Genomic DNA, 27,106 nt, shown 5'->3' with positions numbered 1-27,106 from the left:
GCAGTTCAGTATCCAAGTGGGTTCCATTGTAATAGGAACAGGGACTGTCTCTGACATGAACTGATTGGCCTGCTCTTTAATTACCTCCCCCTGAGGGGGAAGCAGCATTACCAGGCCACAGAAGATGACAATGCAGCCACTCCTGATGAGACTGAATAGACTAGGATCAGAAGGAAGGAAAAGAAGACCTCCCCTATCTGTGGACTTGGAAAGGGGCATGAATGCAGAGGGTGGAGGAAAGGAGGGATTGGGATGAGAGGAGGGAGGGAACCACAGGGGGGGATACAAAGTGAATAAAGTGTAATCAATAAAGAATTTTTAAAAATATGAAACAAGGTAAAAATGATTAAAAAAAATAAGCTATAGAAAACTCTTGAATGACTGTTCCAAAGTAGAATTGCACAAAAATAATTTAAGGGCAAAGAGTCCATGTCTAGGCATTAGTCTACAGATACCTCATAGTCCAAGTTAGTACTTTTATTAAGACAAGATGTGTATTATAAAAAATTTCACTTCTAGGTCCCACCATTTGCCTGCAAATTTCATGATTTCCTTATTTTTAATTGCTGAGTAGTATTCCATTGTGTAAAAGTACCACAATTTCTGTATCCATTCCTCAACTGAGGGACATCTGGGTTGTTTCCAGGTTCTGGCTATTATAAATAAAGCTGCTACAAACATGGTTGAGCAAATGTCCTTGTTGTATACGTGAGCCTCTTTTGGATATATGCCTAGGAATGGTATAGCTGGATCTTGAGGAAGCGCTATTCCTAATTGTCTGAGAAAGCGCCAGATTGATTTCCAAAGTGGTTGTACAAGTTTGCATTCTCACCAGCAATGGAGGAGGGTTCCCCTTTCAACAATCATCCTGAGTGAGGTATCCCAAAAGCAGAAAGACACACATGGTATATACTCACTTATATAGTCCTATGAGATAGGATAAATATACTGAAATCTATCCACCTAAAGAATATAAACAAGAAAGAGGACCCAGGGTATGATGACCAATCCTTACTTAGAAAGACAAATGGGATGGACATCGGATGTAGGAGCAAATAAGTAACAGGACAGGAGCCTACCACAGAGGCCTCTGAAAGGCTCTACCCAGCAGTGTATCAAAAGAGATATTAAGACTCATAACCAAACCTCCAGCAGAATGCAGGGAACCAAAAGGGGGGGGGTTAATACGACCTGGAGAGGACAGGAGTTCCACAAGGACCAAATATATCTGGGCACAGGGGTCTTTTATGAGACTCTTTCTCCAAACAAGGACCATGTATGGATGCAACCTAGAGCCCCTGCTCAGATGTAGCCCTTGGTAGCTCAGTATCCAAGTGGATACCCTAATAAGGGGAACAGGGACTGTTTTTGACATGAACTCCATGGTGGGCTCTTTGACCTCCCCCCTTCCCCTGGTGAAGCAGCCTTTCTAGGCCACAGAGGAGGACTTTGCAGCCAGTCCTGAAGACACCTGATAAACCAGTATCAGATGGAAGGGGAGGAGGTTTTCTTTATCAGTGGACTTGGAAAGAGGAAGGGAGGAGATGAGGGTGGAAGGGTAGGATTGGGAGGGAAAGAGGGAGTGGGATACAGCAGGGATACAAAGTTAACAAACTGTAACTAATATTAAAAAAATAAAAATTAAAAAAATTCACTTCTAAGGAAGTTATACCAAAAAGTTGAAACAACAGAATTAACTACCTTTAACATCAATATTCTTATTACAGTATCTATTAATATCCACCAGTGTCAAAAATAAAAGCTAAAAGCATTCAACAGTATTCTAATACAGTTTGAAAACTCAAAAAATTAAAAGTTCAAATATTACAAGTACTATTATGATCAGTTATGGACGTTTATATCCCACAAGGACAGCCCCAGAGAACTTCTAACAAGAAACTCTTCTAGTAGGCAGGGAGAAAAAGAGAACGAACAAAGAAAAGGGAGGAAGGGATGACAAATGAGAAAAAAAAAAATCCTTCCCAATAGGCCAGTACGAAGATATAGCAAGTGTTTCCAAGCAAATCTAACACTAGCCAACTATGTGAAATAAAACAGTGTTGACAAAAAGAAAATGAGAATTCTCACCTATGATCCACGCAAGCAGAGAAAAGGTATCACCTGCCCTGAACACCCTAGAGGAAAGCACTTGAGGAACTGAAAACATGCCTGTTGAAAGGCACTATATGGTACAGCGTGGAAGTTTTAAAAGAAGCCATATGTATAAGAGACTCTTCCCCTGCTGCTCTGTGGACAAGAATAAAATGTGAGTGTATGTGCATGTGTGTGTGTGGATACACGCAAGTGCATTTGCCTGTGTGCATGCGTGTGTGTGTGCGCAATCAGCTATTTATAGCTGGTGATGCTGACTTTCTACTTCTGCTAGCAGGCTTCTTTGGAGTGGCATAGATGTGAGAGAATTTTGTTGTGTCCTACAGTATGGCCTTGAACTTGCTATGTACTTCAACCTGGACTCTAACCTACTGAGCCTTCCAAGTGCTTAGATTATAAACATGCACCATCATAATGGTACTTTTTTGTTTTAATTTTATATACACACACAAAGCAGTTCTATTTAAGAAACAATAAAATCCCATCAACCTCACACAGTAAGGTCAAAAACGTTCCTTAACTTTCATGAAATGTATAGAAGTTTATTTTTGGTTCAGTACCTACACTGAGGAAGACAAATAAATAAAAGCCTCTGATACGGTATTGGGCTTGGAGGCTCGGAAAGAAACATAAATAACAATAAAAACCTTTTTGTCTTCCCCCACTCAAGTCCCAACATCCAGCCAAACATTCATTTAAACCCTGTGTAGGAGGCTGAGTGAGGTTTTGGTAGATACACAACTAACCAGAAAGAAAAGGCAAGGTTATTAACCTCGGTAAGACTCTAAAGTACAAGGCAGCCACATGACCCCAGTTCAAAGGCGACAGGACCCACAAACGCATTCCGACCAGCTTCCTATGCCTCTATTTTATTTTGTTTGCTTTTATGTTTATTTATTTATTTATTTATTTACCCATCTATTTATTTATTTATTTATTTATTTATTTATTTATTTATTTATTTATTTTTGAGACAAAATTTGATAAGAAAGCCTATGCTAGCCTGGTGCTCTCTTGGTAGCCCAGAGTAGCCTGAAACAAATAAAAATCTTTCTATGTCACTTCCTTGTGTGGCTTCATGCATTTTAAATTTGGATAAATACCCAAAGGTTACCTACATTTGAGCCCATTGTTTAACATGGATACTATAGACAAAAAACAAAATGGGAAACCACAGGATTTAGCCTGGTGAGTCTTCCTGATGCTTCCTATCCACATGCCCTCCTAACCTGCGAGATCCAGCCCAAGTCCCATATCCAGTGCCCTGGTCTATCTGTATCTTAAGATGTACTGTAGAGCCACAGTGACATGATAGATAGATAGGTAGTTAGTACTGGCATCAAAAAAGGTATGTAGACCAATGGAACAGAAATCTAATATCCAAACATAAGCATATGTAAATTCAACCACTAGATATTTGACAAAGATGCCAAAAACATAGGCTGGAAAAAAGAAAACATCTTCTACAAATGGGGCTAAAAAAAATCCTGGACATCCACATGCCAAAGAACAACAACAACAAAATTGTCACCTTGCATAAAAACTAACTCCAAATAGATGAAAGAGATAAACATGAAACCTGAAATAGTGAAACTACTAGAAAAAAATAAACAGTGACCTATAAAATATAGATGTAAGTAAGGACTTTCTTAATAGAACTTCGTATATACAAAAATTATGGGCAACAGTTGACAAGAAGGACTTCATAAAACAAAAAAAATATTCTGCACAGCAAAAGAAATAAGCAACTGAATGAAGAGGAAGCCCACAGAATGGGATAGAATATTTGCCAGCTATACATATCAGAGGATTAATATCTTGAATATAAAAGAACTCAACAATTTTATAAAACGGGCCTGGGTCCTGAACAGAGTGATCTCAAAATAAGGGAGAAAATAACTAAGAAGTATCTCAAAAAATGTTCATTGTGTCTAGCAATTAGGGAATAGAAATCAAAACAACTTTGAGATTTCATCATACGCTAGTCAGAATAGGAAAGATCAACAAAACAACCAACAACAAATATTGAAGGAGATACTGAGAACCCTCACACATTCTTGATGGGAATGTAAACTGGGGCAGTCACTGTGGAAACCAGTGTGAAGGACTGTCAAAAATCTAAAAATAAAACTATCATGTAACCCACCTCTACCACTCCTTGGCATACACCCTATGGATTCAACATCCTATTCCAGAGATACTTGTTCAGCAGTGTTCATTGCTAGTCTATTGACAATAGCTAGGAAATGGAAACAAATTAAATGTCCATTAACTAACAAATTGATGATAAAAACATGGCGCATAAACATTACATTACACATATACATTATGGAGCACTACTGAGCCATAAAGAAGATAGAATCATGAACTTTGCAGGTAAATGAATGGTACTAGAAAAGACCATATTGGGTGGGATAATCTAGACCCAGAAAGACAAACACTGCATGTTCTCTCATCAGATGTGAGAAGTAACAGTAGAACCTGAAGTAACAGCAGAAACCGGAAAAGTAAAAAGGAACCACTACCAAAGTGAGGGGGTAGGGAAACATTAGAGAGAAGAATAGCAAGGTTCAAGTGATTTGATCAGGGAAATAGGGAAATGAAGGTATCCAATTATGGAGGGGAAGAAAATACAGAAGAAAAAGGGAGAAGGGTAAAATAGTGATAAGGATGTTTGAATAGTTGTAAGACGTTACACTATTAGTTGTAAGACGTTACACTATAATTTACAAACGAAACCTATATAGGACTGCATATAAATATACATGTGTAGTTTAAATATTACATCTTCTCATCTGGGCTGACAATGTTCCCTATAAGAGCCAACAGGCATCTAACAAAACCCTCAAACACTAAGCATTAGAACCCCTATTTTGAACTGTTGGTAGCATTGTCCAAGAGGCTCCCAAAATACTACATGCTACTGTTATTATTGCTTTTGGCCTTGGTTGCACCCTTAGAGGTAGACATAAGTACCTATTAGTGAAGATACCATCTACTCCAAACATAAGTCCAAGAGGCCCCTGAGCTGGAATCAACCTGAGAGCTCCATCACTGAAGACTAGCTTTCATGCTACCAGTAGGTGATAAGTCAACTTCTAACGGAAGGAAACAACTAATAGTCCTACCCAGCTCTGACATTTATGAACCACAACAACCACCAGTATGGCATGAAAACACAAAAGTGCAAGAGTGGTACAGATACCTTGACAGTAACCAACATCCCTGTAATTGAACTTAAGGCCCAATCGAAAAAGGGAAATCATGACTAGTCAACTACCCAAGGATAGTGAAATCATGGATCTTGGAGGTGAATCTATAACCACCACTTTATTAAACCAGCATAACCCTCAATTACTTTCTAAATATTTTTTAATTACTTTTGAAATATTTGTCTTTATACCCACAGATAAGTATAGTTACCCCCAGCAAGAAAATTTCCCTTTGCCTAGTCCCAAAAGCAACAAAAAACAAACAAACAAACAAAAATCCAGAACAAACACAGCAACATAAAAAAACCATCAAACCTAAGGACTTGAGAACAATGAAGAAGAGGGAGTAAAAAGAAATGATAAAAGCTGTCTCTTAGTAATGTCATAAAGTACACCCATAAAGTCTCGCTAACATGCCTGCCCAAACTTGAGCTGAACAGGGACAACAAGAGATACACCAAAGTGCCCAGATGAAAGATTAAAAGGCCTTAACACTACACAAAAAAATTACAGGCAACTAAGAAATGCTGAAAGTGGGAGAAATCGTCTTCCCCAGGGAAGAACACACACACCAATTATTCAATAAAAACATGGTCCACACTCAAAACATATATACAAATAACATTAAACAGACTGAATTTATGTATTTCAGAATATATATGTATACACATATAAATGTACACAGGTGTCAAAAAATTAGTGTAAAAAGAGGCCATGAATTAGAAAGAAAACAAGTAGGGGTATATAAGAGGGTATAGACAGAAAATAGGGACAGGGGGAAATTATGAAAGAATATTATAATCTCAAAAACAAAAAGAATGTTTTAGACAGCAAGAATACTCTGGTATCTTTTAAATTTTAGCTGCTAATTTGGTTTTTAGAACTAAGCTATACTTTATAGCTCGGGCTGTTCCTTGTGCCTCAGCCAACCCAGTTCTGATGCATGTATACGTCACCACATGCTACCCTCACAAATTATCTTGAAATAAGTCGTATGAACAGAAATGTCACCAACTTAGAAAAAGTTAGTGCCTTCATAGAAAGAGAAGAAACAAGAACCACAAAATAAAACGTAATGTTACAAGAGTAAACATAAACAGTTTTCAATACAAGTATGACAGTAGAAATTAATAACAAGTTAAAAAGGAAAAGATGAAAGTCGAACAAGAAAGTGTATGAGAACAGAAACAGAAAATAAAGGGAAGGCAACCATTCATAAAATCTGGAAGATTTCCAGGACCAAAGAATCAAAGTATCAAGAGAATTCTTCTGCAATTCTTTAAATGGGATGAGTCAGATCTACAGACCTTTAAGATAAGTTTATTCTTATTAAATAGTCTTTAGCAGCCAACCGGTGCCAAGGCAGTTCCTAAAACACCACAAAGGCAACAATCCTTGCTGATAAAGTACGCATGATGCTTCCCACTACTAAGTGCAACCCAACCTGAGTGGAAAATATTATTGGTAACGTTTCAATATAAAAGAGATTGGAAGTTCCAGTAAGCAGTGAGAAAAAAAAAAAAAGGAGAAAACTTAAAGTGGACAAATTTGAAAAATTACCTCCCTATAAATACAAGGAGAAGCTCTCAGAAGAAGAACATGGTCTAGACATTTGTCTCATTCGCTCTACAGCCCAGAAAGGAAAGGACCTGACACACCAGGAAAATATCCAAGAAATGTTTGCTGGCCCAGCATACAAAGTGAACTGTGCCTGTGTCAGTCCTCCCAGGAAGCAAGATAGTAAGTTCCTAGTAATCTGTGAAGTAAGCTCTGTTAGACAGTCATCATAATGAACAGCACCTCTCTTGGAATAACAGGTCCTTACCTGCTGCTGGACTGGCACTTGCTGTACCACCTGTGTAGGCACTGCTGCTTGGCTAGCCACAGATGTCTGTAGAGTCACTGTCGAACCTGTGTCTGAACCCGTCTCTGAAGTCTGCATGATGGTCTCTGGAATATATGAAAACAGTTTATAAAGTGTTGGCTTTGCATGATAAGCCTCATTGCAGTTCTTAAAATCCTATACTGAGGCTTTCGAACATACAATACCTCTCACTCCAATACACTGTCATGATAACCCATCCACCTTTTTAGTCATTTTGACCTTTAATGAACCATGGTCTAAAATAATCAAGAAACTGAAGATCTCAGTACACAATTTGAAATAGATGCCTATGTAGAACCATACTTTCTAGATACTTTTTGAGGCTTTAGAGAAATTTAAACCCAGCCACATTGCTGCTCTGGCAAGAGATCATATCCAAAGACCTTCTAGGTTTATGTGATCCAGTAGAAATGCAGATACACTGTGGATTGCAGTAAGATCTGGCTGGAATACAGACATGCCCTTGTTGCACACCTTTATTCCGAAACAATGAAGGTAAGTTAGTTTATAGAAGGAAGCAGCCAAGTTTGATAGTGACATCTATTTGAGGGGCAAAGTGATGAATCAGAGAAAGATTGGACAGAATAAGTCAGAGACAGGATACACCCAACTCTAAGAACAGGATAGAAGGAGAGGCTATTTAAGGGCAGGGCAGTGAAAGAGAGAGATTTTTTATCAAGACCTTTCCAGGAAAGTTTTAGAGAGATAGTTGCAGAGAGGACAAGCTAGACACAGGTGAAGCCAGAACGAGCCAGAGAATAAGAGATTTTTACCAAGACCTTCTTTCCAGGAAAGTTTTACAGAGATGGTTGCAGAGAAAACAAGCCAAAGAATGAGAGGAATAAGACGATTAAAACATACTGCCAGAATTACGTTGAAGCCAGGCAGAACAATTCAGTCAGAGAAGCCAGTTTGATATCAGTCAGTGTGGAGAAGAGTTTAGGACAAAACAGCTGAGTTGAACCAGCCAGCTATATTTCAGAAAGAGCTAGAATGCCTGAGAACAGTTCTCATCTCATCCCTCCATCTGAGGAAATAACAATTATATGAGGCTATTAGGATGCCATATAGAAGAATATAGAATAAGACATTCATAAATGACTTTCTAAATTTAAAAAGTTAATAAATTTATTACATGTATATTATATCAACTGATACATTTTAAATTCAGCCACAAAATCAAATTTTCTAACTTTTTTAAGCTTCCATAGTTTGATAACTTTTTCTGATACTTAAAAATTCAATAAAAATAAATGTGAATTTCCTGGTATGTAGATAAAGGTAGGAGGTACGATTTAATTGGTTGCCTATGAAAAGTAATATATTGCAGTTTAAACTTGTAAAGAACACAGTGAGCATTTATGTTTCTTAAGAAAATTAAATTCTCAAGTATTCAGTTCTTTGGAGAAGAAAATTAATTCTTCTCAAAAATCTTTTGTCACAGTATGACCAATCCAATTCTTTTTCTACAATCATCATCTTGTTCTGCTTTAGAAATGGACCTTGAAAAATGACAAATCTATTCTTACTTTATAAATGCAAAATCTATAGCCCAGAGAGGCTAAGAAACATAGTAAAGGTGGTAAGAAAAAAGCTAGAACTGTGCTTTTCATTTTAACCTGAGTGATTTTCTCCAGAGTTTTATACAGACATTTCTGTACGTGATCTGTGACTTTCCTTATTGTTTTCTTAGTTAAAGTCCGAAAGCCACAAATGTTATTAGCCACGAAAGTCTAGCAGAAACAGCTGCCATCAGTTGTTTGACAGAAGGAAAAGGCTCTTCTGGATGTTTATTAATATAATTATTCATGAATAAATTAATCCATAAAACAACCTTTTAATGGAAGAATGTTAGTTATACTGAGGAAGGCAGAAATGAATGAAAGAGAAAGACTGTGGCCACTCTGTCATTTACACTGATAGGCTAATATTCAGCTCGAGGGTGCCCTGGATGTGTGAGAGGCCAATGTGTAGAAATGTGATTTTATTTTTTCAAAAGAAGCTGAAAAATCAAGATTTTTATGTGAAATAATACAAACTGTGGCTCTTTTAAATGTAACAATCCTATCAATAAATGTGTATTTGGACTAGCATTACAACCATGGAGATGCCCAAGACTGAGTGAGAATTCCATCACTCGCTATACAAAATTCTTGTTTGATTAGGATGGCGGGAGACACTGATGCTCTAATTTTAGGAGCCAAAGCTAGGTTATAGTTCAATGAAAGAGTGAGCTTACTTAGCCCCAGGAGAGATCCCAGCGCTGGCCATCCCCTTCAAAATTACCTTCTTCTTAAAAGAGAAAAATAAGTAAATTAGGAACCCTATCTCTTGCTTTTATTTTATTTTTTCTTCCATGACAAATAGTGAGAAAAACGGCAATCCAAAAATGAAAGCAAAAACCTTCCAGGTCCTTTGATTTAATATGTATATACTGAGTATTGATTACACTTTGTGCTGTAACAAAGAAGCTAAGTGTCTATCCAAAGCTTACTTTTGTGGAAGGAACAAGGAATGGACCAGATACTGGAGAGCATCTGCATCTGCCGAGAGGGTTCCGGTCTCGCAGAACTGAAGATGACCAGGAGACCTTACTTGTTTGGTGGTTGGATACAGGAGTCACATGTAGCCCACTGGCGCTCCCTCCTCACTCTGCCTCATTAGCAGTATGTGGGGTTCTCACAGTGGAGTCTCTTTCACTACTACTCCCTCCTGTTTTCCACAGAGCTAGCTGGAAGCTTTGCCAAGATTAGCTTATGTGCCAATATTTTGTATTAATTATTAAAATTATGAGGTTCTTCACTTTATAGGTGAGTAATTTGAGGCTTGCAGATGTCAAATCACTTATCACTTACTCACTACCACATACATAGGAAACAGAAAAGAAGGGTTTGATGTCACATGAAGTTCATGCTCTCAGCTTTACAGGAGATAATAGAAGCTCTGCATTTAACAATAAGCACGGTGCACAGGTAAATGTTAAAGAGAATTACAAAAAGTGGTCAGATTGTGGAATGAAGAAACAATATGTCAACTATTCAACAGGCGTAAACTAAACAAGTAAGGAGAAAAAGGTCATTTTTAAATTGAAAGCTAGATAGTAGGAGAGAACTTTCTGTTTGGCCTCCAGCTCTGTCTATAGAACATCAAAACTGACATAAAGAGCCCAACCTCGTGCAGCCAAGTATCAATCAAAACCCAGAATACTATCTGTTTCTTCCCAGTTTCTGTTCATTTGAGCAGCTTTTTAAAATTCATTAGATTTATTTTATGTGTATGAGTGTTTTGCCCCATACATATATGCACATGTATACGTGTGTGTGTGTGTGCACCAAATGCATGCCTGGTTCTCAAGAAGGCTCAAACAGGGTTTGGATCCCTTGGAACAGGAATTGTGGATGGTTGTGGGCCACCGTGTGGGCACTGTGACACATCCTCTACAAGAACAGCCAGAGTTCTTAAACCCTGATCAACTTCTCCAGACCCCCTGACAAACCCAGTTTCCTTCTCCAATTTCACTACCTCCATAGCCCTAAAGAAGAAACTCTCTGGCAGCCTCATGACTTAACAGATCTTATCTCACCACATCAATTCTGTAAACTGGCTGTAACGGGTATAAGTGCAATTAAGTCTACCATTTACTAAGGCTTTTCCTGACGCAAGAAACCAGTCTAATGCGGTAAGTACATTTGCTAGGTTAATTCTCAGAGGAAGCCCATGACGCAGATGTTATCCACATCTAGCAACTGTGGAAATTGAGACATGGATGATTTTAAACGTTGTTAAAAACATGCAGCCAGAAAGAGGAAGGATCTGATTACATTCTACGTCTGTGACACTTGAAAATCCATGCTTGTGACCACTGGGTACTGTGCTGCAGCCTCAGGGCAGTAGTTTCCAAACACTTGCCAGAGATGGGTAATAACAGTAGTTTGGGATTCTTTTTTGTTATTTTTATTTGTTTATTTTTCATATTAATTACAGTTTATTTACTTTGTATCCTAGCTGTGGCCCCTCCCTCCCTCCCAATTCCACCCACTCTCCCTTCCTCATCTCCTTCCTGACCCTTTCTAAGTCCACTGATGGGTGAGGTCCTCCTCCCCTTCCATCTGATCCTAGATTATCAGGTCTCTTCAGGGCTGGCTACAATGTCCTCTATTGTGGCTTAGCAAGACTGCTCCTCCCTCTGGGGGGGGGCAGTGTCAAAGAGCCAGCCATTGAGTTCATGTCTGAGACAGTCCCTGTTCCCCACTTGGATACTGAGCTGTGATGGGCTATATCAGTGCAGGGGTTCTAGGTTATATCCATGCATGGTCTTTGGTTAGAGAAACAATCTCAGAAAAGACCCCTGGGCCCAGATATATTTGGTCCTTGTGGAACTCCTGTCCTCTCCAGGTCATACTAACTCCCCCTTCTTTCATATTATTCCCTGCACTCTGCCCAAGGATTGGTTATGAGTTGCAGCATCTGTTTTGATATACTGTTAGGTAGAGTCTTTCAGGGGCCCTCTGTGGTAGGCTCCTGTCCTTTTACTTATTTTCTCCTAATTCCAATGTCCATCCCAATTGTCTTTCTAAGTGAGGACTGATCATCTTACTCCAGGCCCTCTTTCTTGTTTATCTTCTTTAGGTGTACAGATTTTAGTAGTTTGGGATTCTAATGCATGTTATTTAATATACACTTCCAGCAATCATGGACATTCATTTTACCCCTGTCCCTAAAGATATCAAACTATTTCCTCTATTGAAGCAAAAACAAATCCCCAGCTATTAAATATTTTTGCAGAACCACTTTACATTCATTAACTCTGAAGACCTAATCTTTTTTTTAACTTTTATTAATTACACTTTATTCATTTTGTATCCCCCCATAAGCCCCCCCTCCTCCCCCTCCCGGTCCCACCCTCCCCCCACCATAACCTAGAACCCTGACAATGCAGCAACTTCTGATGAGAACTGATAGACTAAGATCAGAAAGAAGGAGAGGAGGACCTCCCCAATCAGTGGACATGGGGAGGAGCATGCATGCATGAAGACCTAATCTTAAAAGCAGAACAAATGACAGTGTAAAGCATATGGAGAGAGTATAATCCTCTGAAGAAAGTTTGTTAAGCAGGTTTTTGTAAGATACAATATTTTCTACAAAATTGTAAGATTACAGTATTTTGGGGGGGATCCCCACCATGTGTGCAAAGTGAAGATCATCACAGAAGGGCAGCGTGTGCCACCTCAGGAAGCTTGCTACCTCAAAGAGTTGCTTCCCTCCCTGAATAACAGTTGGGTGTTTAGAATGTCCTCTCACACACCAACAGAACTTTCTGAGGCTTGTTTAAGTCTAGGGGTAATTTGGTTAGTTTTGTTCCTTCTGTGCCAGTTAAGTGATTTTGTTTATCAATCACAAATGTAGTCACACTAACCTATTTTGATAAGCTAAATAACCCCCTGCAGTTTGTCACTGAGGAAGCCCACATGTAAATATTCTTATAGGAGAGACAGGCACAATTTCCACTAGTCATCCTTGCCTAATGTGGTTGTCAGGTGTGTCATGAGCAACAGATGTTTGTTTGACAAAGGACCTTTTTATTCTGCCTAATTAAGCGGTTGGACACACCCGCCTGCTAAGGGTTCTGCTTTGTACAGCCAGCTCCTGATGAGTCATGAGAATCTAAGGCTAAATAGGCCACATTTTGAAAGAAGGCTAATTAGCCCCTAGGAGGAGGAAAAGAATATTGCAAAACCCAGCTGCTGAATGCAACAAATTAGCATTTCTTCAACCTGATGGGCAAACCTAGGCAAATCAAGTGTGTTTGGAACAAACATGCATTATTGAAAGTTTTAAGGTATTCAAATGTCCTTTGCAGAACTTCCTAAAGATTATTTAGCACACTCAAATTCACAGTTGGATTCTTTTTATCACATTCAATGAACATGCCAAATTAAATGGTTTAGTAATCTGACCTATCAATTGCTTATCAAACAGAAATTTATAAGCTTATAACTGGTTGTGTGAATCAAATGCTTACTGGGATCTTCCATCCTGAAACACTTTCTCTCCCACAAAGCAAAGCCTAAGACATCTGTTCCTGATTCCATTAAAACGACTTTTAGTTTTCTGAGCAAAGAATGTGATAAAGATCTCCAGTTTAATCTTCAAATTGCTTCTTCCTTTCACTTTATCATAGAAAGACCAAGATGCTAATTCTAATTCTTGCTTTAACCAAAATTATAATAGTTACTTTATAATAAAAAGAAATTATATATAAATATGGCTGTACTCAATATAAATTAAATATTTTAGAAACCTGACTCCATATAAGATTGTAGCAATCTACTTTATAATTGTAAATTACTATTTTTAAACTAGAGAACAAGTAGTCTGACAGTATGTTCTTACATAAAGAAAGAGCCAAAACCAGTTCTGAAACATAAAACTTTTATTACTAATATTCAAATAAAGATGAGTTAAATGTCCATTACTTAGAATCATGGGTACATGGAGCTGGAGGGATTGCTCAGGAGTAAAAAAATATTGAGTGTTCTTTCAGTGGACCGGATTTTGGTTCCCAGCACCCACATTGGTCAGTTCACAACTCTGTAACTACAACTCCAAGGGCTTTGTCTATAACCTTTTCTGGCCTACACACACACAAACACACACACACACACACACACAAATACCCATTCACCAGGATATATGGACATATATTTAAACAAAAATTAAAATTCTAAAAACAAAATTATAAATTAAAGTGAGCATTGCTTTTTGTTAAAAATATTGCTAACATTTACATCCTTGAACAGAGAATGAGTGTGAATGTCTGTATTTTGCTTACTCTGGAGTTGATTATTAAGAAATTATTCCAAACAGAACACCAACAGCTCAGGCTCTAAGAGCAACATCAATAAATGGGACCTCATGACACTGAAAAGCTTCTGTAAAGCAAAGGACGCTGTCGTGAGAACAAAACAACAGCCTGCAGATTGGGAAAGGATCTTCACCAACCCTACAGCTGACAGAGGGCTAATATCCAGAATATATAAAGAACTAAAGAAGTTAAAAAGCAGCAAACCAAGCAATCCAATTAAAAAATGGGGTACAGAACTAAACAGAGAATTCTCTGTAGAATAACACAGAATGGCAAAGAAACACTTAAAGAAATGCTCAACCTCATTAGCCATCAGCAAGGTGCAAAAAAAAAAAAAAAACCAACCCTGAGATTTCACCTTACACCCATCAGAATGGCTAAGATAAAAAACTCAAGTGACAACACAGGCTGGAGAAGATGTGGAGAAAGGAGAACACTCTTCAATTGCTGGTGAGAATGTAACCTTGCACAACCACTTTGGAAATCAATCTGGCGCTTTCTCAAAAAATTAGGAATGGTGTTTCTTCAAGATCCAGCTATACCACTCCTAGGCATATATCTGAAATATACTCAAGTATACAAAAAGGACATTTGGTCAACCATGTTCATAACAGCTTTATTTGTAATACCCAGGGGCTGGAAACAACCTAAATGTCTCTCAGTGGAGGAATGGATACAGAAATTGTGGTACATTTACACAACAGAATACTACTCAGCAACTAAAAACAAGGAAATCATGAAGTCTGCAGGCAAATGGTGGGAACTAGAAAGATCATCTTGAGTGAGGTAACATAGAAGGAGAAAGACACACATGGTATATACTCACTCATAAGTGGATATCAGCCATATAATATAAACATTCTAAAACCTATACTCCTAAAGAAGCTAAACAAGGAAGGCCATAGGGAAGATGCTTAATCCTCATTCAGAAGGACAAATGCAATAGACATCAGAAGCAGGAGAAGACAGGAAACAGGACAGAAGCCTACCACAGAGGGCCTCTGAAAGACTCTACTGATCGAGATATCAAAGCAGATGCTGAGACTCATAGCCAAACTTTGGGCAGAGTGCAGGGAATCTTATGAAAGAAGGGGGAGATAGAAAGACCTGGAGGGGACAGGATCTCCAAAAGGAGACCAACAGAGCCACAAAAACTGAGCCCGGGGGTCCCTGAAGAGAATGATACTCCAACCAAGGACAATACATGGAGAGGACCTAAAACCCCAGCTCAAATGTAGCCCATAGATTCAGTCTCCAAGTGAAGTCCCTAATAAGAGGAGCAGGTACTTTCTCTGGCATGAACTCAGTGGCAGGCTCTCTGATCACCCTCTTCTGGGGGATGCAGCATTGTCAGGCCACAAAAAAAAACAAAACAAAACAAAAAAAACACAACCAGCCCTGATTAGACCTGATAGACTAGGGTCAAATAGAAGGGGAGGAGGACCTCCCCAATCAGTGGACTAGGGGACGGGGTAGGGGAAAATAGGGAGGGATGGTGGGATTGGGAGGAGACAAGGGTTGGGGCCACAGCTGGGATACAAATTGAATTAATGGTAAAAAATGATAATAAATTTTTTAATTATTCCAACTTTAACAAATGATATTGAATCCTTTTGAAAAATACACAATACCAAAATAATAGGAATCTTTGAGATGGTCTATGTATATACATTTAATACGTACTAAATAATAATCATCTAATAAATTTTTAAACCTTAACAAAATATATTGATCTGATTATTTTACCTACGTGGACAAAATATTAAGACTTAATTTTTCACTTCTCTACCCAAGAAACAAGTAACTGAATGAACTCTATACTGCAGTCAAATCCCAAGCCTTCTCCTTAAAAAAAAATCTCTAGGAAGTTTATATACTGCAAAATGCAATCTTATCACATGAACAGATAAATTGGGAATATAAAAAAACGGATGACTTTCTATATAACAAGAACCCTGGTTCTTTATTTAAGTTTGATGGGTTTTTTTTTCTTTTTTAGGAGTATGTACAGTAAATTTTTTATGCTATGTTCATCCTTCGAAAAGGTGAAAAAATGATAATAGGGTAGACTGTCATCCTTCTGAGATAATCAATGACAGTGATTAATGCTGGAGATGATTAATCAGCACTCTTGTAGCATACACAGGTTGCCCGGGTAACTTTTTCACTTTTCAACAAAAGCTTTCTCTCACCTAATTCTTCCCATGACTCAGAATAGATTATAAAATATACAAAAAAAAAATACAAAAACTAAATACTATTGACTGTTTTTATTTAAAGAACTAATTACTTAAAAAGAAAAATAAGACAATCCACCAACACTGAAGCCGAAGCAATGAGCTGATGTGACCTGGAGAGGACAGGAGCTCCACAAGGACCAAATATATCTGGGCACAGGGGTCTTTTATGAGACTGTTTCTCCAACCAAGGACCATGTATGGATATAATCTAGAACCCCTGCTCAGATGTAGCCCAGTATCCAAGTGGGTTCCCTAGTAAGGGGAACAAGGACTATTTCTGACATGAACTCAATGGCTGGCTCTTTGACCTCCCCCCCAACCCCCGAGGGAGTAGCAGCCTTGCTAGGCCACAGAGGAGGACATTGCAGCTAGTCCTGAAGATACCTGATAAGCAAGGGTCAGATGGAAGGGAGGACGACCTCTCCTATCAATGGACTTGGAAAGGGGCAGGGAGGAGATGAGGGAGGGGGTAGGATTGGAAGGGAATGAGGAAGGGGGCTATGGCTGGGATACAAAGTAAATAACCTGTGATAAATATAAAAAATAAAAATTATAAAAAATAAAATTAAAAAGAAAAAGAAAGGAAAATTGTTTGCCATTTGTTTGGCTCCATGTTATCAAGAGAAGCCACCATCTAGAACAGGTGCCATTCCAGCTTTTTCTCTCACTCACACTCCTGAATTAGTAGTCAGATCAGTCTTGCCTTTATGACAGAAGCCAAGCAACCAGCACAAAAATACAGGTAATGGGGGGGTGCTAAACAAATAAAACTTCCTAAAGATGTCAACTCTATTCTTGCCTTTGGAAAGAAAACTACATAGTATACAGAGATTTCTACAAAAATTTGTGAGACAGTAATATATTTTGTCCCACTTGAAAGAAACCCTAACTCCATCAAATTAATAATTCTCATAACTGAAAATACATTGAGTATTTTACTATAAATTTACTATCACTATTTATACAGATTCTACAAGTTACTGTTTTCCACTTATGGCACATGTGATATATATATACACATATGTAATTCTAACATTGTCCATGAAATAAATATTCCTAGTTATAGGACAGGAAAGTTAAGTCTAAAGAGATTAAATAATTTTAATTGTCTAATAATTATTAATAGCTGAGAATATTAATAAATAAGGCCAGGATTCAAGTCCAAATCTGTCACAGTTTAGTAATAATGGCCAGTCAAGACTTTGGACAGTAAAAGAAAGAATTAAATATTTAAGCACACACATATCATAAGAATTGATCTGTATCATGCTTCATGAATACCATCTTTTATAATATCTCCAAGGGTATAATTTTTTATTTAGGAAAGCATATCAGAGCTGTCTCAGAGACCCCAAAACTACATGGGCTTTTGCCATTGCTCATGTTTTCCACCCAGCACTGAAAGGCATGACTGTACTGCTGAAGACACCACACAATTTGGTCGCATATCCTAGCAAAATCATGTTGTTACTGAACTGGAAGGTTCTTCCCTGTTGGCCAGAGTTCACAGTATTGGAAGGTACTGAACTGGCTGTAGTAGGAGAAAGATCATGAGCACTCTACCCACCTGTGGACCCCATGAGCTGTAGTATTGACCAGTGTGGCAGGGTATGCCCAGGGGAGCAGAACTGGCAGGAATGTTATGTGGCTGGCCAACACTTTTTGATTTGATATAAGACCCACTCCATAGGAGGAAATGCATGCCTGGCACTGTAAATCTGGCCAAGAACCCAGGTTGTGGACCACAAGGGTGATCTACCAAAATTCTGTTCAATGGACATAGTATTAAACTGCCATGTAAATTCCTGTCTCTATACCTATATATTAGTGCAGCTCTCAGACCTCATCAGAGAAGCTTCTTTATGCAATGGGTGTAGTCAACACAAACACTCACAACTGGTGAGAGTGCAAAGAGTGTCTTTGGAATACTCAGGTGTAACTGTGACTGTCACATGGCTTCACCCAAGGATCAGGGACCATGGTGGAACAGGGAGAGCCAGAGGTCAGGAATAACCACAGCAGTGTCTTCTGGGCATGACAGGAACATTGCACTCATGAACTCACGGTTGTATGGATTCCTGCAGAGCACCTATACAAGATTTAGCCAGTCAAAACTCCAATATAGGGGTGGATCTTACACTTCCTCCCATGCAGCTCAGGAGCTACTGCCAGTTGACAGTGGCTAAGGGAATGCTTTATGTGCTTGTGTGGCCTCTGGTAGGGTGACAATGTTCCAGTAGAGGGCACCACAGTCATGAGTATAAGGGCTGCACAAGTACAGTCAGTGGTTACTTTTTTGGGAGTGGGAGGTGTTAATGCATTTAATGTAGTTTCCACAAGAGAAAAATACTGAAAATGAAAGGTAGGAATTTCTCAGTTCCACACTCCCCTCCCTAATCCCCTAATCCCCTTCCTAGTCTACTGAAAGGGGGAGTTCTCCACTATTGGCCCTGAGTCTCAGCATCTGCTTTGATCCCCTGTTGGGTGAATCCTTTCAAAAGACCCTCTTAGTAGACTCCCATCCTGTTTCCTCTCTTCCACCAATTCTGGTGTCTATCCAGTTTGCCATTCTGAATGAGATTTAAGCATCCTCCCTAGGGTCCTCCTTAGAGGTTAGCTTCTTCAGGCCTGTAGATTTTAGACCTGGGCTCTTGGTGTTCTATTCAGAAAGCTGTCTCCCTTGCCAATGAGTTCAAGGGTCTTACCCACTTTATCCTCTAGCAGATTTAATGTATCTGGTTTTATGCTGAGATCTTTAATCCACTTGGACTTGCTGGTGGGAGTGCAAACCTGTACAAACACTTTGGAAATCAATCTGGCACTTTCTCAAAAACTGGGAATAGCCATACTGCAAGACACAGCTATTCCATTCCTGGACTTACACCCAAAAGATGCTCCACCATACAACAAGGACATTTGCTCAACCATGTTCATAGCACCTTTAGTCACAATAGCCAGAAACTGGAAGTCACTTAGATGTCCCTCAACCAAAGAACAGATAAAGAAGCGGTGGTACATTTATACAATGGAATACTACTCAGCCATTAAAAATAAAGAAATCATAAATTTTCTAGGCAAATGGGTGGAACTAGAAATGATCATCCTGAGTGAGGTAAGCCAGACCCAGAAAGACACACATAGTATGTACTCACTTATAAGTGGATTTTAGTCATCTAGTGCAGCATAGAATACTACAATGCACAGACCCCATGAAGATAAGTAACAAGGAGGACCCTAGGGAAGACACATAAATCTCAATCAGAAGGGGAAATAGAATAGACAGAGGCGGTGGTGAAAGAGTGGGAACAGGACCATCAGCGCCAATCAACCAGGGCCCAGAGGGACCTATGGAGTCTAAAGCACCAACCAAGGCAATGGCCTGGGGCTAGGTCCTCTACTTATACATACTCAATGGGCATCTTAAGCTTCATGTGGGCCCAACAGTCAGGAGAGTGGGGGATCTCTCTGATATAGACTATGTTAACTGCTTTTTATCTCTTCCCCCTGATGGGACTGCCCTACCAGGCCACAGGGAGGAAGAGAAACTCAATCCACATGTGAATAGATGAACTAGGGGGTGTGTGTTGGGGGGCTTTCCCATCTTGAGAACACAGGGGGATGGAGGATGCAGGAGGGTAGGTGTGACTAGGAGGAGCGGAAGAAAGGAACTATGACTGAGATGTAAATTGAATTAATTAATAAAAGGGAGAAAGAAAGAAAAAAACGACATGAAGTTAGGAGAAAGTTAGGCATCAGATCTTGGAGAAGTTAGAGGGAAGAGTCTGGGCAGGGTACAAATACACTCCAAATACATCATACAAAGGCATGAAATTCTCAACGACCAAAAATATTTTTAAACATATCTTAAATTTTAAAAGTATTCTTTAAAAACTTTGGGGCCATCTCGGATATTATACTGCATAATTCCTGATCCCTCCCACTTGCATTAATCAGTGACAGGAAAGAAACTCAGCAGCTCAACTGTCAAAAATGTTCTAACATCCAGTAACAGATTAGGACAAAAATATAAAAAAGACAACACCGATAGATCTAGTATCATAAACATATGAAGCAGCTTCTCAATTAGTAGATAACACCAGATGCAAATTTTCCAGATACATAATAGCATGCTTAAAGAAAACTTCTTGAGGCAGATACCGTAAATGGCCATGAGAGGTGACAATAGTATCACTGGAACTTCACAAATTAATGAATATAAACTTTGAGTCATCTCAAGCTAAACCGAAAATTTCTGGTCAAAAGCAACATGCATTATGCAGAGTATGGTAGCACATGCCAAAACCCAAAGATTGAGAGATACAGGTAAGAAGAACAGGCATTCAAGGCCATCCTTGGCAACAGAGTCAGTTCTAGGTCACCTAGACTATAGGAGACACATGTATCTAAACACAAAGAAACACAAGTGCTAGGAAGCCACCTCAGCATGGAATGATGAGCTAGAGCTCACTATGGAACAATAAATCCACCTCAGCATGAACAATGAACCCATCTCAACCAGAGCAATACAAAACAGTCTTTCATAAATTCTGTAACTCAATACAGTTTTTCACATCAGGAAAATGCCTATTAAAGGTGATGGATTTTGAACAGTTCAGTTTCTGGTCATGAGTTTTATGTCTGTCTGTCTGTCTCTCTCTCTCTCTCTATCTCTCTCTCTCTCTCTCTCTCTCTCTCCCCTGCTAAGTAACTCAAATCTCTCAAACAGTTTTTGAAAAGCATTCTAAACATTTTTTAGACTAGGGTACTTTTAAAAAATACTAGCTTCTGCCAGGAATGGTGGTGCATACCTGTAATCTATGTACCTGGCTAAGGAGGAGAATCTAAAATTGTAGAACAATTTGGATTATATACTATATTCTACATAGTATATTCTGCCTTGTCTCAAAATATAAGCAAGACATAATCCCTGAAGAGAGTCTGTAGATTCACTCTTGGTAGTTGCACTATCATTGCCATTTCGTGTTGCAGCAGAAAATCTATATTAATATACATCTTCAAATACGAAATAAACCCTTTTCTGATTCTGCCCAAACCTAATGTCCAATCAAGGATTAAAGCATGCAATTTATTTCTGATCCTTTGATAACAACTGGTAAGAGTAAGGATGCCACTAAGAAAGATTTGGATTTGGAATGAAATACTGGAAAGTAGACATCAAAGTATTGAATTCCACCAAGAAAGTGGTCTCTTGTTTGTTTTTGTAGTACTTGGGGGCTCACACCCAGGACTTCAAGTATGTAAGGCAAATTAGCTGTATTTCCAGCCCTCAAGCATCTCATTTCAAAACTGGCCCTGGAGTCAGGTATGTAGTCTTCCTACAAACTCCACACACCAAGTGTAGTTTATTCCCCACACAAAAGGACTTGCTCTGTCTCATGTTTTGGGTTGATGACCAAGAATATGCTTGCCAAGTAGGGCATCCCTATGTTAGGATGGCAACAAATGAAAGGCGAACATTGTCTTAAAAGGCAGGGAGACTCTAAGAACCACTGGAAAATGAAGCCATTAGTCCTGTCCTCAAACAGGAAGACTGCTTTGCCTGTTATAGGAAATTAAAAGCAATAACAGGAATTCTTACTTTTCTTCACATCCCAGTGACAACTTTCCTCTTGAATTTTCTTGCCCACACAAGAATTTTTCCCCATCTTTTTTTATTTTTATAAAGCAGAGAATAGGCTCTTTTGCAGTTCTTAAGTATGCTAATGACAGGCTCAAAGAAATCAACACCATCTAAAAAGGGAAAAGAATACTGTATAATAACACTACTAATAACGGAAACAATATATCTTATTTTAAATGTACAGTATCTTTTGGAACTGAATTCTCATCACTGACATTTTTTGGCAAAGAGAAAATTAAATATGAGTGGGTGAACCTCAAAAAAAAAATAACCACACACAAACTCACACATGCATGCACTGAAACATTTCTGCAAAACATAATGCTAGTAAACAAACAAAACATTTACACCATCTTTCATTACAGAAATGCACTTGAAACACACTACGCTATCTAGCAAACTTCAAAATATCACTTAGACATTTAATATCCAAATAGATATTTAAATAATATATATTTCTTTGTTTAAACAAGTAAAAATTATAATAGTTTCAGTTATTTAATACCACTATTCTTATGAAGCTGAGAGTTTGAGGATTGGTAATACACTCTGTATATGGCTGACCTTACAACTTAAAGTACTGGAAATATTTTCTTGGATTCAAAATAGTAAATTTCTTTTAAAACTTTTTTAAATAGTACTACAATAAGAAGTAATCTCTTATGTCATTTCATAAATGTTTAATACCCCTAATTGAAATAAAGTAGATATTTAAAATCCACTTCATTCTTTATGATTGACAGAGGTTCATGTTCCACAACATTATAAAAAAGGATGAAAATCCACACAAACAAGCTTCATTCTTCTCTCTCCTTCTTCCCCTCGCTAAACTTTCCTGGCGTTTTGTGAGGGTAGAATGAATAGAATTCTTCATCCTCTATAAATACATTAATAGTTAGCTATTCTTAAAACAATAATTCTCTTTCTAACCAAATTTGTTCACAACAGTGCCCTAAATTCATCATCTACATTGTAGACGCTACTGGACACCCAGATGTTTCTTTCTACCAATCACTCTCAGAGAATCCTTGTTCCAAAGATGTTAAGAGAATATCTTATATTACAAACTCTACTAATTTTCTTAGTTTCAGTCTTATTTAAGAACAATCTCTTATCTTTTGAACAGTTCTTTAGTGACATTCTATATTTCTGCTTTTATCCCAATCTGCCTTCCTAGTCTTTTCTCCCTCAAAGGTTTAGTTCCTTCCCTCTTGAAAATGTACACACACAAACACAACTTGGGTTTGAGATATATGTTCTAATTCTCCATTACTGTTTTGAAGTATCCAGCCAGTTCTATCAACTGTATGCAATCAATTCCCCAATAAATAAGCGTAGTCAATAATTCTTCTACAAACCAAACAAAATGCATATTTGGGATGGTACTAGGCCGCCTATACATACACCACAAGTGCAACTTGATCTTCATATGGAACGCCTAACAGCACAAGCAGGGACTATGTCTGACTCTGTTGCCTGCCTTTGGATTCCTTTCCCCTAACTGGGCTGCCTTGTCTAGCCTCAATAGAAGATATGCCTAGTCCTATTCCAACTGGATATGCCAAGGCAGGTTGATATCCATGAGAGACTTTCCCCTTTCCCCACCCTATCTCACCTCCTAACCCCCTGTCTCAGAAGAGAAATAATAATAAGTCTACTGAATTGATCTTCTGGATTTTAAATTACCTGAACTGTTTATAATAGCATATCCTCAGTCTCAGTTTAAAATTTTAATCATCAAAGCCAAGCTTAAATGTTCATCATGCTAATTAACTTTCTGCCAATAACTGCTCTTACAGAATGTGGAAGTGCCAGTTTGTTCTCAATGAGTTCAAGATTGACTGGGTCCTTCACACAAGAGGAACTACCTGAGCATCTAGTTACTTTGGTATCTCTATTTCTTAAGGAAACTTACAATTAAGAGACACACTTTTTTTTTTTCTGGTATCCCCTGAGTTTAATCAACTACCTACACCAATGATTTAGCTTCCTAATTAGCCCTCAAAATCTACTCTTAGAACTCCATCATACCACACAGATGCTAGGCTTTCAAAACATTCTTTGTAAGAGGTGCCAGGTACTCTCAGAATAAACTGTAAACTTCCTATCGAGACTTGAGAGGCTCTTAAGAATACATCTTCAGTTCATACACCCCAAGATTAAACAGTCTCGTTAGATGGGGTTCACTCAGTGCCACTACAGAGTTTATTTTGCTTCAAAAAATGTTTTCCTCTTCATTTCGTTCATCTTCAACTTTTAGGTCTAGAGTAAGTTCTAGATCTCTTATACTTCCCCACAACTATCATTGTTTACCTTTCCTCTTAACAAGTCTGGGTCTAGTGTCCTCCTAGGGGTTCCTGTAGCAATCTGTCATTCTACTTGTAGCAGTCAACATATTGGGCCATACCGTAGTTGTTCGTCTTGACACGCTAAGAATAAACTCCATGAGCACATGGAATATAATTACCCCATCATCCACAAATTTACCACAGTGCCTAATATACACAGGATGTTCAATTTTTGTTGAATACAAATATGATTCGCCAAAGAGGATGAGTTTAGAGATCCTATTGAAACAGTGCTATGATTTCTCTAATATTTAATACTTAAAATTCTGTAAAAATATAATTGTCTGGTCTAGCCATTTGCAATAGCCATTTGCAATTCATTAAGAACGTATTTTTCTTTATTTTTAATGTGACTTCAATTTCAATTGTTAAATTATTATAACTCCCTTTTAAGCTTCAAAAGACTTTGTGCCTAATTTTTAAAATACAGAAACAAGGATTAACTAAATTTAAATGAGCAAATCACATCTTTTGCCAGTGCTCTGAACCTCAGACACATCACTTACTGATTTAAAAAGAACAAATGGCCCACTGAATTGCAGTTTCAGAACCAGTGCTCTAACCGTGTCATCTTAGAACAGGAGGCCCTGTTAGATTTTCTTTGTTAGATAGATACTATCAGGTCTTTAATTTTTATAGAGGAAGTGCTAAGAATAAGAAATTAGCCTAATAGTAATTGTCTGACTTCATCACTAACTAATCATTAGAAATTTGTTTAAGCTTGGCAATACTCAACTGACAATCATCCTCAGTTTTCTTAGTAAGTACTGAAAGGGGTATTACAGGAAGCCTCTAGATACCAAACAGTTAACATTTTACCTAAAGAACCTAATTAAATAATCTCAAAATAAAAATAATAGAAAAAAATTAAGTATATTATTTCATCTTTCTGGAAATTATGTGAAAACATACAATTATTACTCCATTTTCCTATGCATGAAAAAGCATGTGTTATTTAAATAATCCTTTCAGCAGGAAAGTTACGCATGTAAGAAAAAAGAGGGTAAGACTTCAGTACAATATGTGATCCCTAAGGTCCAAGAGAGGCTTTGTCTTGCTCCTTTTCATCTCCCAGCCACATGTAGTAATAGGCCTAGCATACGACACTGTAAATGTCTGACAGATCAACCGTTATGTAGTCCTGCACTATAGCAATTGGATATGCTGTGAGCTTTTAACCCAGGTAATAACCTTCCATGATATATTATCCTCTTAAGAAGTCTTCATTCCTATTTCAGCAGCTCAGAGTACCTAACCAGGTGGTTATCTACTCTTTTCTGTATACCTCAGCTAAGAGTAATAAAAATGAATCTGGGGCTGGAAAAAGGAACTCAGTAGGAAGGTACTTGTCTAGCAGAATAAGGCCATAGCCTTGATCCCCAGCACTGGCCACACACACACACACACACACACACACACACAGGGGTGGGGGCTTAACTGTGTGGCTACTATAATCTTCTGCTGGGGCATTAATACAAATAAGCTTGGAATTTGAATCATGGCTTGGAGAATATAGTTCTTTCTGAAATCTCTGAGTTGAGCTCACAAGTATGCGCTTCAATTCTTGTGACTTGAAGCTTGTTAGGTGCCAAAAGAAAGGAGAGCCTCAGTCGTCTTCTGCATAGGCACCAGTTATAGCACCCTTCTTATTCAGTAGCAAACTGGATGATATACGTAATATACTTAAGTCTACAATCTAATGGCACTGTGATTTTAAGAAATAACTGAGAAGCAAAGGGCCTTAAGGATGGAGATGCAAAAATACTGTTTAGAATATTTAGCTGCAAAAGCAATCTACAGATTCAACACAATCCCCATCAAAATACCAACTCAATTCTTTACAGATCATGAAAAAAGATTCTCAGCTTCATAAGGAGAAACAAAAAACCCAGAATCTCCAAAATGATCCTGTACAACAACAGATCATCTGGAGGTATCTCCACCCCCAATCTCAAGCTGAACTACAGAACAATACTAATAAAAACTGCATGGTATTGGCATAGAAACAGAAAGGAGGATCAATGGAACCGAATAGAAGACCCAGAAATAAACCCACACACCTATGAATACTTGATTTTTGACAAAGAAGTCAAAACCATTCATTGGAAAAAAGACAGCATCTTCAACAAATGGTGCTGGTACAACTAGATGTCTACATGCAAAAAAAAGAAAAGAAAAAAGAAAAGAAAGAAAGAAAATAGATCCATATTTATCACCCTGCATAAAACTAAAGTCCAAGTGAATCAAAGACCTCAATATAAAACCAGATACTCTAAATCGGGTAGAAGAAAAAGTGGGGAAGAGCCTAGAACTCATTGGCACAGAAGACAACTTTCTGAACGGAATACCAACAGCACAGGCTCTAAGAACAACAATCAATAAATGGGACCTCACGAAACTGAAAAGCTTCTGTAAAGCAAAGGACACCATCATCAAAACAGAACAAATGCCTACGGATTGGGAAAGAATCTTCACGAACCCTTTATCCAACAGAGGGCTAATATCCAGTATATATAAAGAACTAAAGAAGCTGAAAAGCAGCACACCAAGTAATCCAATTAAAAAAGGGGGAACATAGCTAAATAGAAAATTCTTGATAGAGGAATATTGAATGGCAGAGAAACACTTAAAGAAATGCTCAACCTCATTAGCCATTAGGGAAATGCAAATCAAAATGACCCTGAGATTTCACCTTAAACCCATCAGAATGGCCAAGATGAAAAACTCAAGTGACAACACATGCTAGAGAGGTTGTGGAGAAAGGGGAACCCTTCTCCACTGCTGGTGGGAATGTAAACTGGTA

General features: G+C 38.2%; 1 protein-coding gene across 4 annotated transcripts in view; it reads right to left on the bottom strand.

The window, feature by feature from the left end:
• The window catches only part of Rfx3 (regulatory factor X3), a 274,748-nt gene that overhangs the window by 144,177 nt on the left and 103,465 nt on the right, over nt 1–27,106 (bottom strand). For all 4 annotated transcript variants that reach the window (XM_055614027.1, XM_055614025.1, XM_055614028.1 and 1 more), the window contains exon 2: nt 7,150–7,274. In XM_055614027.1, coding sequence (XP_055470002.1) covers nt 7,150–7,266 — 117 coding nt within the window. In that variant the 5' untranslated portion in view covers nt 7,267–7,274. The remainder of the gene's footprint in view (nt 1–7,149; nt 7,275–27,106) is intronic.

This window comes from Psammomys obesus, unplaced genomic scaffold, assembly GCF_907164565.1.
Source record: "Psammomys obesus unplaced genomic scaffold, mPsaObe1.curated_primary_1811, whole genome shotgun sequence".
Taxonomy (NCBI): domain Eukaryota; kingdom Metazoa; phylum Chordata; class Mammalia; order Rodentia; family Muridae; genus Psammomys; species Psammomys obesus.
This window is presented reverse-complemented; position numbering and strand designations above follow the sequence as displayed.